Source organism: Sander vitreus, chromosome 12 (assembly GCF_031162955.1).
Source record: "Sander vitreus isolate 19-12246 chromosome 12, sanVit1, whole genome shotgun sequence".
In the NCBI taxonomy this organism is placed as follows: domain Eukaryota; kingdom Metazoa; phylum Chordata; class Actinopteri; order Perciformes; family Percidae; genus Sander; species Sander vitreus.
Window position 1 is genome coordinate 21,778,100 of NC_135866.1, and position 17,014 is coordinate 21,795,113.

Here is a 17,014-nt window from a genome sequence, read left to right on the forward strand (position 1 = left end):
TATCTATCTATCTATCTATCTACCTACCTACCTACCTACACACACAGTCCTAGTAATAATCCTCTTCTCGCCCTTTCCCTCACTGTCTCCAGGTGCGCCGGATCAATGAATCGTTGAGCAGGAAACGTGAGCAGCGAGTGTTACTCATGGTGGCGATCATGGTGATCTGCTACCTATTGTGCTGGCTGCCGTACGGCATCATGGCCCTGATGGCCACCTTTGGGCCGCCGGGCCTCGTCACACCCGTGGCAAGCATCATCCCCTCACTCCTGGCCAAGACGAGCACGTTCATCAACCCAGTCATCTATGTCTTCATGAATAAACAGGTGAGAGAGTGAGTGAGTCTTTATGGACATTGCCTGCTGTCACAAAGCAGCAGGCAAAGGCCATCTTGGGTTGGGTACTGTTCACTTTTATTCCTGGTACCGGTACCTCAAATTCGAAGTTTAGAAAGTAAAACACCTCCCTCTCTCCTCCCAAACCTGTCCCTACAACCTATCAAATAAAATTATTATTAATTTCTTACACTGCACTGAAACTTTTATTCTTGTATTTGTATCTTACTATATTTTAGCCTGTTTTTATTTCTTTTAATTGCCTTGTTGCTGAAATGTGCTGTAAAAATAAAGTTGCCTTGCTATCTCCAGCCTGTCAGTAAAAAGGGAAATGCAAAAGAGCTGTTCACTAAGCCCAGGTAAATGTGACTGTACAAAGCTTACCTCAGAGCTAATCAACTACACTGTTGAGGGGGACACATTTTAAGAAGGCCAATACTGAGTGAGGAGAAATATGTGACATCACCTTGTTCTCACTGAGTCCCACCCACTTCAAAACCAATTAAAGCGCAATAAAGAAAAAAGAAAAATCTCAAAAGTGAAATGACCTTATCTGCTCTTGTGCAGAATGTGTAGGATCTAGAGATGCACCGATTACAACTTTCTAGGCCGATTCCGATTTTCTTTGAGTTAGGCCAGCCAATACCGATTTCATTTTTTCTAACCACTTTACAGCACACACAAATATTTATTTTCTCTCTTTTCTTCAATAGAAAATGTTGTTTTCTTTAATAGGAAATGTTAAATTTTTTTTACAACACAGCGTTTGCTAACGTTAGCTTCTTGTCTCATCTGGGGTCTGATAAAGTCATCAAAGTCAGTGTACCCAACGCCATTTTCCGATAAACTGTAGCTGTCATATTTCACAGGACCTGCGTGAGTGCGGTTTTCATGTTCCAGTTTTTCAGCCTCAGGAGGGGAGAGAGAGAGCGGCTGACTGTTCGAGCCGTGTATAATTACGACTTTATGACATTTCATAAACGGCTGAGCAGCAGTGCGCCGCTGCTAAATGCATACAGCGAAAACCCTGCATGTGCACGTGTGATGTTGCTGTTGCACGATGTAAATCATGCGGCGCCCGAGTGCATTTGACCGGCATAAAATCGGCATATGTCAGTCTGACCGACAGGTCGCCGGTCATGGCCGATGACGTGAAAATCGGCCAATTCCTGTCAATCGGTGCATCTCTAGTAGGATCCCATTATTTACAGTAAGCCGATTAGGAAAATACTTTTTCAGGCCTTTAAAAATGTCTCATATTCTCAATTTCAGGTTTATAGTTGTATTTTTAGTTTCTACTAGAAAATGTTTACATGCTTTAATGTTAAAAAAAAACAACACATTTTCTTCGTACTTAATATACCTGTATTGACGCTCTGTCTAACACACTCAGTTTTAGCGCCTGTCTCTTTAAGCCCCCCCTCACAAAAAAAGCCTAGTCCTCTCTGGTCAACTTTTCCAGGTCTCCCATATCTGCGCTGCACTCTCTGCACCGTCATTACAGCCGGGGAATGACTGTAACGACACTGTAGCGGCACTTTCTACCTATATAGAGTATAGTTGTGAGAACTTTTCACATTACAACCGTACTGAAGTCCTGACGGCTCGTTTAAACACACGGTTTTGGAATACCGGCTGTGTGCATTTCTCTGTGGGTTGACTTTTTTTATATAAATACTTCCACAGTTTTTATATAGCACCTAGACCTGCTTTATAATAGAAAAATACATGGACATCTAACTTTTTACAATATGAGAAAGAAAGACAGAAGACCAAAAAGAGCTTTTTGGGCCATCAGCTTCTAAAAAAGAACTAGACATCGCTAGCCCCACTCGTGTTTTTGGCTGGAGGGCCGAGACAGAATGAAAGCCAAAAGGCAGTCAGGGTTGGGAAGTGAACTCCAACATCAGACATGTTTCATCAGTCATTCTTCGTGTTATGCCACTAGTGGCCAAAATGTGGAGAACCACATCTGATTATAAACAAGATGTACATAAATACTAAATTATCAATTGAGATTTGGGGGACAGAAAACCTTTGTATGCAAATAGTCACAGCAGCCCTTTAATGTGCAATGCTGGCTTGTTCGTGTTATTTAATTTAATCCACGTAATGATGGAAACAAGCATGTTTTTGTTGAATCATTCAATCGGAGACTTTTTATTTAGCAATTTCATTTTCGGCAAAACAGACCTCTAGAACATTAGTTGACATTGGATCCGAGATTCTCTTCCCTGAATTAGATTAGGTTATTTCTAACAAAAGGTCTTTGGTGAATTCAAATCATTTAATAAGACACCTTGCCTAACCAGTAGTACAAATTCAGTTGTGACGCAACAGGATATGGTTAGAGGTCAGGTATTGTTAAATGGATAAATCCAGTTACTTTTAACTAGGCCTTCATTACTTGGAGTTATTTATCATTGTCTAGGTTGCTTGTTATATATGTTGCTTACATGGTGCATATTCCTAAAACAATGTCAAAATACCACAAACTAATAATTATTTACTAACTCGTACATAATGCAGGGAGGGAAGAAATGGAGAGGCCTACAGCTCATCAGTGTTATTAAAGCATGCGTTAGTCATTGGGAAATCAATATCCATAAATATGTATCAATATTAAGCCAAACAAATTCACCACAGCAATTATTTCTATGATGACTTGCCACCCTCAGTGACTATACACGTTTTCTGCCTGTGTTTATACAGCCATTTTCCCTGGTGTGTGATAACAGCAGCTGCAAAAATGTCCACAGACAGAACTTGTAATTCCCACAGGGAAGTTGACACAAACAATTTCCTTACTTAAGCAGTTGACACAACTTGTCAGCTCGCTTATGCTGCAACATTTTAAGCAATGGCTAATCAGAAATTGGATTAAGAGTTTGACTGCTGGAGATTGTCCTGGCTCTCTGGGTGTGTTTGAAAGAGCAGCACTAGGCTACAGTGAAGAACTGAAATTTGAACAGAATCCATCCACAGCCTAAAAGAAATTGGGGAAATAGGTTACTCAACTTATAAAAGAGTACATAAGCTAATGATTGCATTCACTCACATTTACAATTTGGTGTTGTGTGTATCTTGTGTATTACATTTTTCGGCTGGCACTCAACTTGTAGTGTAACCTCTCAGTAAAGGAGACCAAAGTTGTTAATGAGATTTGAACAACTTCAGACCTATTATAAAATGATTAATAACACTAGGTAGTTGCAGGTGACTTTTGCCCTTGGTTGACAGATATTACTTTTACAGAGGGAACGCCTTATTGTTAATGCCTATTGCTTGAATTTAGAATTTATATTTTGGTTGAACAATGGTCTGAAACTTAACTCCTCAAACTTTGTACTTTACGCTCATCAAGGTCCTCTAGTTAAACTCGAACAAAACAACACATTTACACTTAAGATGCTTTGTTCCTTTCTGAAACACAGTTCATCATGGTGAGTAAAGAACAGCACATAGCCAGAGAATTGTCATCCTCTCCCACTGGGGCAGGCTGATAAAACGTTTCTCCTTAATGTAATCTTTATCATCTCATTCTGTTATTTGAAGCACAAAATGCTGTGTAAGGTTTTAGAAAATATTCTCTCAGACTCAGTCAGAAGGATTTCATGTACTATACAGAGAATTATATACAGTACTGTATATTGTTCGGGAAATCTTAATCACATTTAAGCTATTGAAGTGTTACGCTTTGCTATAAAGTTCAAACTTTCCTCAGAGTTACTGTCAAGAATTATTTATTTGTGAAGTTGGAAATCAACACAAAACTACACCCTGTTCTAGATGTTGCTCCATCATTATGCTCCTGTAGTTTCTGTCTCTCACTTCCTTCCTACTCGATCGCCCGCTGACTGACCTCACAGGAACATTTTAGCCCACACGTCCATGACCTTATGACAGCGTGAGTGCGAAAGCGGGAGAAAGGGACACCGAATGTCCTGTATGTCATTTTCAGTCTTCAATTCCTCCCAGCCCGTTACTATGGAAACTGTGAGTTGAGGCGAGTTGAAGACTAAAAATGCTGTACAGATACAAGTAGCAGCTGGTGTGTGTTTGTCCCATCAATGATGAACGGCCTTCACAGCCAGGAGGCCTGATGTGGATGTCAGGGACCTGCACCAAGAAACCTAGGAATAGTTGGTAAGTTAACACTGAATCATCTTTTTATCTCATGTGAATAAATGGTTCTCTATGTGGTTTATACAGTATGCCCGCTGAGAGTAGGTGACAGTTTTGCTGCCAAAACTTTTGCAAGAGTAAAAACTTAAGCACATTACAAAATAATGTAAATGGAAGTTGTTTTTAAACATTAAAAAGGAATAGTTTACCAGTTTTCATCTTTTTTGCTTTTCTTTGAGAGTTGGATGAGAAAATTGATACGCCTCTCCCCCCCCACTGAGCATCTCCACCCACAGCTTGAGAACATTGCTTTGCAATGGTGCTCAATGTTTTTCTCGCAAGCCAATCAGAGCAGACTGAGCTTTTCGGGAGGTGAGCTCAAACAGACAGGCGCTAAACCAGAGCGTTTCAGACAGAGGGTGAATACAGGTATATTGACACAGTGATATATTGAACAGTAGTAAACATGTTCTAGTAGAATCCCAAAATGCAAGTATGAACCTGCAAATGAGCATGATACGTCTTCTTTAACACAATTTAATTGGGTACCATTCCCTTTTTTCCCCCGGTACCGACACCTGGAATTCGGTTCCGGTACCCAGCGGTACCTTTTTTTTCCCCCTCTGTAATAACGACAAATTAATTTCAGTTGTAAAAATAATTCCAAACCTATTTACCCTATTTAAAAAGAACATTTTATTTATTTAGAACATTTTAGTCTCCACACAAAACACCTCCCTCTACCCTCCAAAACACCTCCCTAAAAAACTAAATAATATATTTCTTACAGTGCACTGTATTTTATTCTTGTATTTGTATCTTATTATATTTAAGCCTGTTTTTGTTTTCTCTTTTTAAACTGCTCTTCAATGTTTCATGTGTTTTGAATTGCCTTGTTAAAATGTGCTATAGAAATATAGTTCCCCTGCCTTGCCCTACAACCTCAGTCTGTCAATAGTGCGTAGTAAACACTGTGGTGCCCGCCTGTCACAGAGGAAGTCTAACGTTAACCACACCGCGACCTCTTTTGCCTCGCCATTATATATGCTGTCTGCGTGGAGTTCTGAAAAGTGTAACCTTTTTCCGCTCTCTGTCAACATGCAGAGGGCAGATATGCTCACGCTTATGCACTCTCTGGTACTGTTTGATTTAACGTAAAGTCCTCGGTAGTACCAACGGAATTGGGTCGATGCCCAAAAAAGTACAGAGTTCAGTACCCAACCCTAGCATAAGCCAACTAGCTGAGCTCCAGAATAATCTCTTGATGCACCTGCAATTTGTCCACCATTCCAGAATATAATTACTTATTGTCAAGAGGATCAGTCTCATTAATCATACGTCAAACAAAATGACAGGTGGTATAAATTCAACATCATATTGCTGTGAATTGCTTCATCACGACTGACAGGCTCGGTGATTTTCTGAGTGATCCACTCCATCACTGCTTAAATAATTTGGTAGGTTAGCATGTTAACATACATGTCTATTCATAATAATTTCTGACTTCCTGGCTTTACTTCCACAAGTTGGGTCCCTCATTTCACCTCCACCTGTCATCTCCAGGTAGTGTCAGATATTGACCCATGCTCATCAAGATATACGTCAGATTCTTCATCACGTGTGCTGATTGATAATTCTCAAACTTCATGACAGACAGGCGCCCCGGACAGTTGGGGGTTCTGTGCCTTGCTCAACAGCACATTGGCAGGGCCCAGGAGGCAAACTAGCACCTCTCCAGCTACCAGTTCACACTCCATGCTTAGTCCGCACAGGGACTTGACCCGGCCACTAGGGCTGGGTCGGTTACCGCAACCGCGTGTCTGAGCTCGTCACCGTCATCACTGCAAAAAAAACATTGGCCTGCACATGTGTGCACGTTGTGTCTAATGACATGGATTCAATGATTCTAATGACATGGACTCATTGATTCTAATGACATGGACTCATTGATTCTAATGACATGGATTCAATGATTCTAATGACATGGATTGTGTCTGATGACATTGGCCCAATCCCAAAGTGAGCCCTGAGGACTAAAGACTCCAGTGTTTCCCACACAGACTAATGTGTGGCGGTGCGCCGCACTATCAGCACCGGCCGCCGCACATTGCGTTTCGTTATTTTTTTATTTTTTTTTAACGCTATTTAAAACATGTTCTTCTGCATTTCCTTTCACTGCTCTCCGTCTCTGTCACTTGTGTCTTGCTCACATACACACACACAGCTCCTTCCACCGTGCGGTGTTTTTAGCCCCCAAGGTCGCCTTTCAGGCAGCGCAGCAATGGTTATGTCAAAGAAGTTATGTTAGTGTTAAGGGGAGTGTTAGCTGCCTGTAAGGCAACGTGGGAGGCTTAAAACACCATCGAGCCCACCGCGCACATAGCGTCTGTCTCCATAAAGGAGAGAAGGCAGCTGGTGAAATTCACAAGTTCACGAAAGGTTGGTATCCATGTCGTGAACACCTTTACACAATCACCGACCCGACTCTTAGCAAACAAGTGATTGCGCCTGCTTTAGGAAGTTAACTAGTCGCAAGTTTGTGGTAAAATGCAGTTGGGTAGTCGAGGTCAAAACACTATATAGCAGCTGTGAATCAAATAAACGTATTATAAATAATGTTATGTCATGTTTTACTCTTACACTGAATGTTTGCTGCTTCAATCCATATGAGTATTGAAAAGTATTTTCCGCGACTGAAAAAGGCACGTGTTGAGGATGAGGACCAGCATGAACAGCAGGTATCAATCTGAAACAGAAACAGTCCGACCAGTGTAATTAGTTATGTTATAAATTTGTTTAATATTTTCAGGCTTCAATCAGTGAAAGACAGGGCTAGGGGGAGAGAGAGAGTCGTTAGGCATTGAAGTAGGAGAGGAGGACAGCATCCAACAGCGTGACCTCCTTAGTTTTTGATACTTGATTGTTACGAAAATAAGTACCCCCCCCGTGACACGGGGCGACACCCCATCCGCCACAAATTACTTTCTAATCTGTGGGAAAGACTGGACTCACAGACTTAATTGATCTCAGGTGCTAAGTGAGTGAGTGTGTGAGACCACATGGGCTCAGACAGGCATAAATGGGATTGGGACACTTCACGAGATCACATGTTACCTTGGCGACGTTTAATAACAAAAGATGTTGCCGACACTTGCCGGTTTGGGAATTTTCATTTTAAGTTTGTTGCTTTCCACACAGCCAAGGCACAGGAGATGGCTGCCCGATTCCAAATTTTTTCAAAGTCTTGTTTTACAAGCTGGACAACAGGTTGGTCTGTGTTCCGTGGTTGTGTGTCGTGCTGTTGTTTACCTTTGTAATTTCTGGATTTCCCTATGGTCTCTGTGGTAAATGTCACAATGCTTTGAACTGTGGGTAATTCCCTTTGATGAAGTCTGCATCGATGCAGACTCACGGAAAGGGCTTGGTAAGCGTGTACTCAAACCCTCACGCCCTTTGAAATTCGACATTGGGACAACCCTAAGCCCTTACGAATTTCGTGAGAACACGCACCAAAGTCCGTGAGTCCTGACTTTGGGATTGGGCCAATGTGTCTTACATCGATTCAAGGTTTTCTAAACAAAACTTATCAATAGATGGAGCAAAACCAACCTTTCGCGAGAGCACAATATTCTATGACACATAATAACATTCCATTTGTGTTGACTATTAGGCCTATATGCGAGAGTAGCCTACCTGTGTAATGTCTTGTATCGGAGAAATGTCTTTGCCAAGACATTTCTCCATTCCCTTTGGCATTACACATAATATCTATGCACTATTGTCTGAATTGTTACACCACCTTCAAAACATCCTTGTAGTAACGAGATAAACATTTTTAGTGTGGACGTAAAAGAAAATGAGTTGAATGAGTGGACTCCCATTATTTTTTTTTTTTTTATTAAAATTTTTATTTATGTGGCTGTAAGAGCACACATTTTTTTTCCATCAGTGTTTAAGCCAGTCAGCTAAGCATCATCTGTGCAAGCCTATTAAACAAATCATAAAGTTCTCAACCAGATTATGTGCATGTAAATGTACTGAATGTTTCAGGCCCAAAATGGGCTCTTCACCAGGTACGTAGGTCTTAAAACCAAGACTAAGACAAATAAAAGAGCCAATGTCAACTCCGTGCTGTACTCGAGTATCATTCATTAACTACTGTAGCATATTTGAACTGTAGATGACTACTGTAGCTTTGATAGGAAACTGTAACCACCACCATCAACAGAACCAAAGGTTTCAGGCCACTTTAAACAGGAACTTGGATATACTGTATTTGCTTGTGAAAAAAATGTCTGAGAAAGAGAACTAATATTTTAATAAGTACTATTAAGTCAATGGCTTTCCCCATCACAAAAATGAGAAGTTGCACGAACTCTTAACTGTGATACTTGAAAGTTCCAGCCACTGACTGCAGTGTGGAAATGATAAATACACACAATATGTGATAATTAAAATGTGCTCAGAAATCCCAAGAGGAAATATGTCCATGTGGTCTGCGGGATACTTTACAACACCGGAAGGATACTGCAAAAACACAGTGCATGTGGAAGCGTCGCGAAAAGCCGTGAAGCGTACATTCGTGCCTAATCGCGCGCCTGGCGTCATACCAGACGTGCATCTATAGACACAGCTGAGACCGCCAAAATCCCTATAAACCTTGGTGTTTTATTTCGAACGTTGTTTTATTTTCTAAAGTATCTGGCTGCACTGGGGCCTTCCTGTATACGATTACCTGCCTGGCTTTACACATTCACTTGCGGCTCGTGGAAGAAATGGAGGAGATGATGTGACTATTCGAGGCGCTTCTGTGTGCGGTGTGTTTCTGGCGTTATTGGATCAATTTAAGTCAAGCAATCGTTAAATGAAGTAGTGCGTTATATGCTGCTTTTGTAAAAGAAGCCTTATGCCTCTTGCCATTGACTCACTTCATTAAGATCACTTAACCTGCAAGTGAATTAAATCGTTGTCTGCAATTGATCTCTTCTCAGACTGTGGCGAGAACACTGCAAAGTTTGGGATATTAGTGTCAAAAGGAAGTATTTTCAAAGGAGGAGGACTTATTCATTTTGCATGGATAAAATGAATGACTGAATATGAAAATACTGCCTACTGTATGCATATTTTTGGATTATGTTGGACTTTTATACAACAAATAAACATGTCTCCTATTGCAGAGCCAACGTGTGAGAACTGCTAATGATAGTATATTTGTGTGAAATAGATGAACACCTTACTTCCTGAGATGATGCCTGACATTTGACCCTCTCATTGTCATCCTCTACCCATAGAGCATCAGCCAAGATCATAGAAAGCATCACCCAAACCTCATGTGAGCAGTCTGGGATGACTCTTCCTGAGTCATCGCCAACCCTCTCTCTTTAAAATACTCTGTCAGTGCATCTTGCTTTTTCCATCTCCCAGACATGCTTTATTTATTCATCGGTCATTGCCTTCACCTTTCTCTTGACCTTAGCCTTGACGCTCCTGTGTCTTGACTAACTTCATCCTCTACCATATGTCTGTTGTCTCTATCTCCCTCTCTTCCATCTGTCTAACACTCTTCAGTGTTGTTTGGACAGCTGAGGAGAGCAGGGAGGCATTGATTGTTTCTTTTCTTTGCATCTACGTGCTAGCCCTCACTCTTAGATGACCTATAGTTTACGGACAGACTGACAAAGGGAATGTACGTGTTGCTCATAGATACATGGTGACGAGAATTTGTCCTGAGGCATTTTTCTCTCCGTCTTTACCTCTCTGCACCTCTTCATACCCATCAAGCATTTGACAGCGATATGCAGAAGTTCAAGTTGAGTCCAATTACCACTGAATCCCTCACAAGATGAGTTTATGGTGCGGTAAAAAAAAAAATATATATATTTGAGAGATGTTTTTGTCTGAAAAGTTCATTTTGTCATTTAAAGGATACAATTTCTATTATTGTTAAAAAAATCCAATGAAAAGACCAAAACCCAAAATGCGTCATCAAATCAATACTTAACTTTCCCCAGCCTTAGTCTCAGACCCCATCCCATTGTTTTTTACTGAAGATGTAAATCTTTAAAACCAGATTGTAAGTACGTACTTTTATTTTTTATAGGAGAGAAGATGTTCATAGTGTGAGTTATGTTCTTTTTTTTCCCCCTCTTATAAATCAAAATAAAAACTTTTCATAAAAACAGGCCAAATAACCCAAAACAGCCGGGCACTGCTGTTTTTAGCAAAAGTTTCTCAAACAGGAGTACATAGTGTATTAACTGAGGACTGTTTTCAGCTGCAGATTTGGTGCATATTGAAGTATCACATCATCCGGCAAAGCAGTGTGGCTCATTTGTTTTTGTTTTATAAGATTATTTAAAAAAAATTGTGAATAATTGTTTTATCTCAACCGGTTGTTTACACATTTATATATAACTTTAACTGATTCACGATAGATAGACAGATCAAAATAACGCATTAATTTCGATTAATTAATCTGAGAAAAAAATAACGCGTTAAAAAAAATAACGCAGATTAATCCATTCCATATTGAGGTTTGACCCGGAGCCGTTCTAGCCACCATTGGACTGTAAAATGAAGGAGGGAGACGAGAATGTTCTGCCTGGATCATTAATTGGAACATTGACTTGTAAAAATCTTCTTCCTGCCAACCCTGGCTACCGAAATCTGGTGCCACTGATATGTCTGCACTTCTCTCTTATGCTCTGAAACACAAACACCGCTGCACATGACGCTAGTTAACACTACACTCAACAGCAGCTAACATTAGCCTACCGCTAGCTAGTAGCTGGATAAACACGGTTAAAACGCTGACAGCTAACACTAAACGGTGTAAAGTTTGACTGTTTTACTGTAGAGGATTCAACACCGGGATGTAACAATCTGCAGCTGCCGTCGGAGAAACACAGACGGTGCGTTCAATGAAACTGGTAAACTACAGCCTCGTGGCGCATTTGAAGTTATTGTCCTTTTCCCATCTGGTGGTTGTTTTTGTCGTTCAACAGCAATTTACTAGTGAAATAAGTTATTGTTATACATTATTAAATTGACCATATGGCCTTAGCAATAAACAAGCCATTCTTTAATGTCACCAACTGTTGTTTAGTACCCTTTATTTATTTATTTATACATATACATACACACACACTTAATGTGTACATTTGACTTTTGTAATAGGTCTACTCTAACCAGGTGCTGTGAAAGAGTTTCAAAATATTTTGTGCTCATGAGAAAATGTAGTAGACTATAAGTATACCTGAAACTGTAAGTATACTAAGTACACTACGTTTACTCAAGAGTGGCGTCTTCAGAGTCCACATTAACAGGAGCTAAGGAAGAGGACTTGTGAATTGTCTAAATTATGGTCCAGTGCCTGTGTGTTGAAAATATGTCTTGAATGTGGTTGGAAATGCCTGGAATATAAAGTATAGCTGAATGCATTGTTATGCGTTCAACCTACTGCTGGGGTCTTCAATTATTCACAATCTTCCTATCTGTCCATCAGCAGATACCCAGACTTTGACACAGGGGCCCTGTGATGTGCAGAGGTTGGTGTCAAACGGGAAGATCCGCATAAAATCGTAATCCTGAGACTTCCAGATCCGTTTCTTGGATTGAAAAAATCTATCTATGGGTTTCTGGGCTGAACACCAAGAAAGTAGCAGGACCTGACAGTATCAGTGGGCGGGTCCCTGAAACTGTGTGCTGACCAACTAGCGCCAGTATTAACAATAATATTCAACCGGTCACTGGCTCAGTCTGTCTACCATCATTCCTGTGCTCAAGAAAACAGTCTGCCTGAATGACTCCCGCCCAGTGGCACTAACCTACGTAGTAATGAAATTATTTAAACAACTGGTCAAAGATTACATCTGCTCCTCACTACCAAGCACAGTGGACCCATTACAGTTTGCCTAGTCTGGATCAACAGAGGGATAAGCTCAAGATTACGGCAAATATTAATTGCAGGTCTGTGATGTGAGGCGAGCTCCAGTCTCCTGCATTGAAGTCAGATATGCTACATGCCCATTCACAACCCAGACTCCCCCCCCCAACCAAAAGGTTGTTACACTAGCAAAGCTGCCTCATAGCAGTTTGAAGAACCATGGACACCAATAGCTGCTACTACTTTCCGACTAACCACTGGGAGGTTATTATGAAGAGAACTCCCATTTCACTGGACAAGGGTGCATTTTTTTCATTATCCAGCCTGACATTGTAATGCTTCGTTGGGGTTTAACAGACCAGGGAAAAAAAAAAAAAAAAAAAGGAGGTCAGAGGCATTTCTGACATGTGAAAGGCACATATTCATCTGCCAGCTTATTCTGTCAGGAGTACATAGAATATCACAAAAACATTTTAATGTCATGTTTACTAAAAGCTTTGATTACTAAAGGGTTTGCTTTGCTCATTAACATTATACAATAACGTTATATGAAAGAATCCATGAAACAGTTACAGAATCTAAACAATTTTTTTTTCTGCAAACTGCAAAGTAGTAAAAGTCAAATCGAATGAATACACATACACACAACTTTAACATCGTTTCCCTTTCAAAACAAAATAGTTGTAAGCTAGTTGTATACACACTACCTTGGCCACAGGTAAGTTAGGTTGTAGTGTGGTTGTAATGGGCGACTGAATGTAGCTCCGCTGTCAGCCTCCTTCGCTGTTTGAATAATGTTAGTAGGTTGGCGGACATATTTCAGCGAGGCAAGACATCTTAAATCCAGTGTTTTAATCATTGCTCTGAACCCGTCTTTCTCAATGGTCTGTAGCGGGACCGTAGTTGGATTGCGTTCATAATGTTGCTCCGCTGCATGCTTGAAGTGACAAGTCTTTCAGGTTAGCACTGTAACGTTAGCACGGTAACGTTAGAGCGACGGGCAACAACAGTGGCTAAATTATATCCGATTCTTTAGAAACAAAAAACCTTGCAACAACAGATGGCTCCTCTCTTGAACATATGTTCTGGTGTATCTCCGGTCTTTCTTCATCCTCTAACTTTCTTCTCCGTTCTTGAATGTGCAGTAGTGACCGGAGCCTCTCCCAGCTTAACAGACTGTTATGCTAGCTAGGCTAGCAGCTATAATGTTCCCTAACATGCCGTTCGGCGGTGTAGCTACATTTGTCAATGTAAAATTATTAGTGTTAGAAACTGTTTAAGTCACAAATTGTATTGTGCTATGGAGTTTTATCCTTTTAAAGAAAGTTAGTTGTGGGTTATTAATTGTTGTGTTATAAAGTTACTACCATGAGTGAGAAGGGTACGCTGTTAACATGGGTCCCAGTGCTGCGACGGAGAAAAAAAAAAGAAAAAAAAAAAAAGAAATTGGATTGGCCCGTGGATCTGTTAATTTTTCTGATCCCCGATCCAGCCATTTTGTCAATATCGGGGGAAATATCCGATCTTAATAGCGGATCGGTGCACCCCTAGTTCAGCCTTTAAGGGTTAGAGAAGCTGGATTGTGACTGGAAGGTTGCCGTTTTAATTTCCAGACCACCAAGACACTTATCCAGTTAAAAATGTAGTAATGGTTCACACACGATTGACAATGTAATTAGTTGAACATTCAATTTAGTTTACAAACTTTACCAATAATTTGTGTCCCTTTGAGTATTGTTCCACATGAAAGACAGGGGACTCCATAACCCCAATGACAGAGTACTTTGGGAAGCAGGGGTACAGAGAGCAAGAAGAGCAGTCTGATCAGTCCTAATTATTTGTAATTTGCCTGGAGAGAGCTAGAGCGAGGTTAAGTAATAAGGCAAATTAACTTCTCATTGGTAGAGTCCGCAGCTTGAATCAAATTGATGTTTGGGCAATAGCTTGTTTTCGATGAAACATTTACATTTATTGCAATCAGACAACAGATGTCCAACAACATGTAAGAGAAATACTCTTCTTGGTTAGGGTTTACAATTTCATCCTCCGTGGTCTCTTGACTAATTTTTCAGTACAGTACATTTCTGATCACGTTCGCATTTTATGCTTTCCCCAGTTTTACAGATGTTTCCATGCCCTGCTGCATTGTGAGGCTCCTCGACGAGGCTCGAGCACAAAGAGCTCCTCCAAGGTTGCCACCAAGGTCATGAGGGCTGTAGCAGTCACTGGTACCCACCGCACCAACAACTTCCTATTATTGGTAGCCTCCCTGGGTCAACCGGCCGCCACCATGCCACAACCGGACCCCTCAGTGGAAGCAACCATTGATAACACCAAAGGCCCCTCTTCAGACATCAACAAACCTGTTGTATCACTAGTGGCTGATGATTGGCTATAACCATAAAATCCCAAAGTCCCCAGCCAAGAAGTCATTAATAATGAGAGAGGTGGTGTTACTGAGGCTTGGAGAGCAACAGCCTGCCAATCCAGGTGAAGTTAACTCTGCTGTTGCATCAGCTTTACCCCAGCTAGTAGACATGATGGACCGCTAAGAAAGGAACATCTTTGACTGCTTCTGGACAATTTACTCTCAGAAGCTGGGAGTCTGCGTTTCTCTGCAGATGATGATGATGATGATGATGATGATGATGATGATGATGATGATGATGATGATGATGATGATGATCTTATCACAAATTTTGGAGGAACCGCCGTCAGACTGTTATGTTAATAGAAGAGGAATTGAGGGGATCATTCATTTTGTGCAATATATAATGGTTGGTAAGTATTCACTTAGGCATAACAGAAATGTGTTCAGAGTGCAAGAATGTTGCATTGATTGGTTACTGACTTTAGTTACAGAGTGAGGTTCAAGAACACAAGTTGTTTATTACGCCAATCATTTTGAAGTATTTTCTAGAGTAGACAAGATTAAAAAAGATAAGAGACTAGAGTAATACTGGTTATGATTTTAAAGTGTCTTCTTGGCTTTTTTCCCCTCTGTCAGTCATTTTTATTTAACTGATCACTCGTCACTTTCAAATGCATTAGTAGTTTTCAATTAAGTTGTTTGATAAGTCTTTTGATGGAAATAGCATTGCTAGCATGCTAGCAGCACAAAGGTTTTGTCAGAAATAACGACTTAGGAATAATGATATAGGTGCATGTTGGAGAGGTACTGTATAGTTCCTTCAATAGCGATGTGCATGTGCACTTTTGTAGTATGACATGCAAATGAGGTTGAGAAATACAGTATCTGGTAATATTCAGTAGATAGCACTGATACTGAATGAATACTGGTATTGGCAGAAGTCCTGAAAATGTATGCCTTTCTGGACCAATTTTTTTCAGACATTTCCACAATTTGTATAGAAACATATTTCACAGCTGTAAAATATTTTTTGTTTAAAAAAAAATGGTGCAGTTACCAATGCTGCGCAAAGATTGTTGATATTTGAACTCAACTGCCAAACAAATACAACGCCCCCCTCCCTTCAGAAGCTCCGCCCCATAGATTCACAGACCGATAACTACTGACTGGCAGGCCGGCACATTCACATGCTGCCTCCGCCCTCCCCCTACCATCAACTGAAGCCACCTGTTGCCGATTGGCTGGAAAAGTGTTTTGTGGCTTGTGCACTCCTTTCTGTTGGTTTTCCAGCCAGGGCTGTGAATTAACACCATATTGGTTTTCAGCGCACACAGACGATAGAGAGTTAGGTGAAGGTGACGAGATATTCGCTGAATTTGACAAAAACAGTATTGGATTAACATTACTTACTGTTACTTTAAGCTGTGCTAGATTCGGTCAACCCCAAAGTGCAGTGAGTTCTACAGTATCTGCAAGAACTGATGTCAATCAACTCCTTTAATGAGTGATCTATAAAAAAAATCACTAATGTTTAGCAGTTCAGTTCCTTGCTCATAGGCATCAGCCTCTACTTAAAATTTCCACAATATTCAAACGATCTGCTTCCACAAAAGTCATCCCACTGTCTTTGAATAATTGGTATATAAGTAAATCCTGACAAGAAACTAAAATTATTTACAGAACATAAAAAAAAATAAAAAAGACTTTACTCGAGGCAACAAATATCTTTTAGATGGAATAGGTTTGTTCTGTAAACATTGTTTGTCATGTGTTTATCTGCATCTTGTTCAATTTTTTGACACTTTTTCCTTCTTGCAATACAAAAAGATAACTGGAGTTTCTCAAAGCAGTGCATCAATGCTGTGTTGTCAGTGGATGTCACTATAAGTGGTGTGGTACTTTTACCGCTAGGATTAGTGTGTATTTTTTGTAATTCACTTTTTGCACACTGTTTTCTATGTGCTGTCAAGATTGTGTATATATTGTACATGAGTTGATACCAAAGCTAAACAAATGTAAATATTTTTTGAGGGGAGCTCTTCAATAAAGTTTTTTTTACTCTAATCAATGTGCCGTGCTTTCTTTTGATGAAGACTTTTTAAAAAGTGGGGTGGTCAATAATAAGGAGGCTTAAAGTGTATATGGTATAGATATATAATACGTACAAAGTAACAGAACAGTCAATATGTAATTGACCATTTGCTAAGCTATGATTGGTCAATCACTGTTTGGGGGAGGGGTATTACGACCAGTGTGCATGGGGCTATAGTAAGAGTGATGCTCCATAAATATAGTGTT

General features: G+C 40.3%; 1 protein-coding gene across 1 annotated transcript in view; it reads left to right on the forward strand.

Annotated features, from left to right (window-relative positions):
* LOC144526313 (vertebrate ancient opsin-like) overlaps positions 1 to 16,767 on the forward strand; it is a 51,945-nt gene extending 35,178 nt beyond the window's left edge. Inside the window, exons 3-4 of the mRNA XM_078263721.1 lie at positions 93 to 326; positions 14,462 to 16,767. Coding sequence (XP_078119847.1) covers positions 93 to 326; positions 14,462 to 14,743 — 516 coding nt within the window. The 3' untranslated portion in view covers positions 14,744 to 16,767. The remainder of the gene's footprint in view (positions 1 to 92; positions 327 to 14,461) is intronic.
* Positions 16,768 to 17,014: the final 247 nt, after the last annotated feature.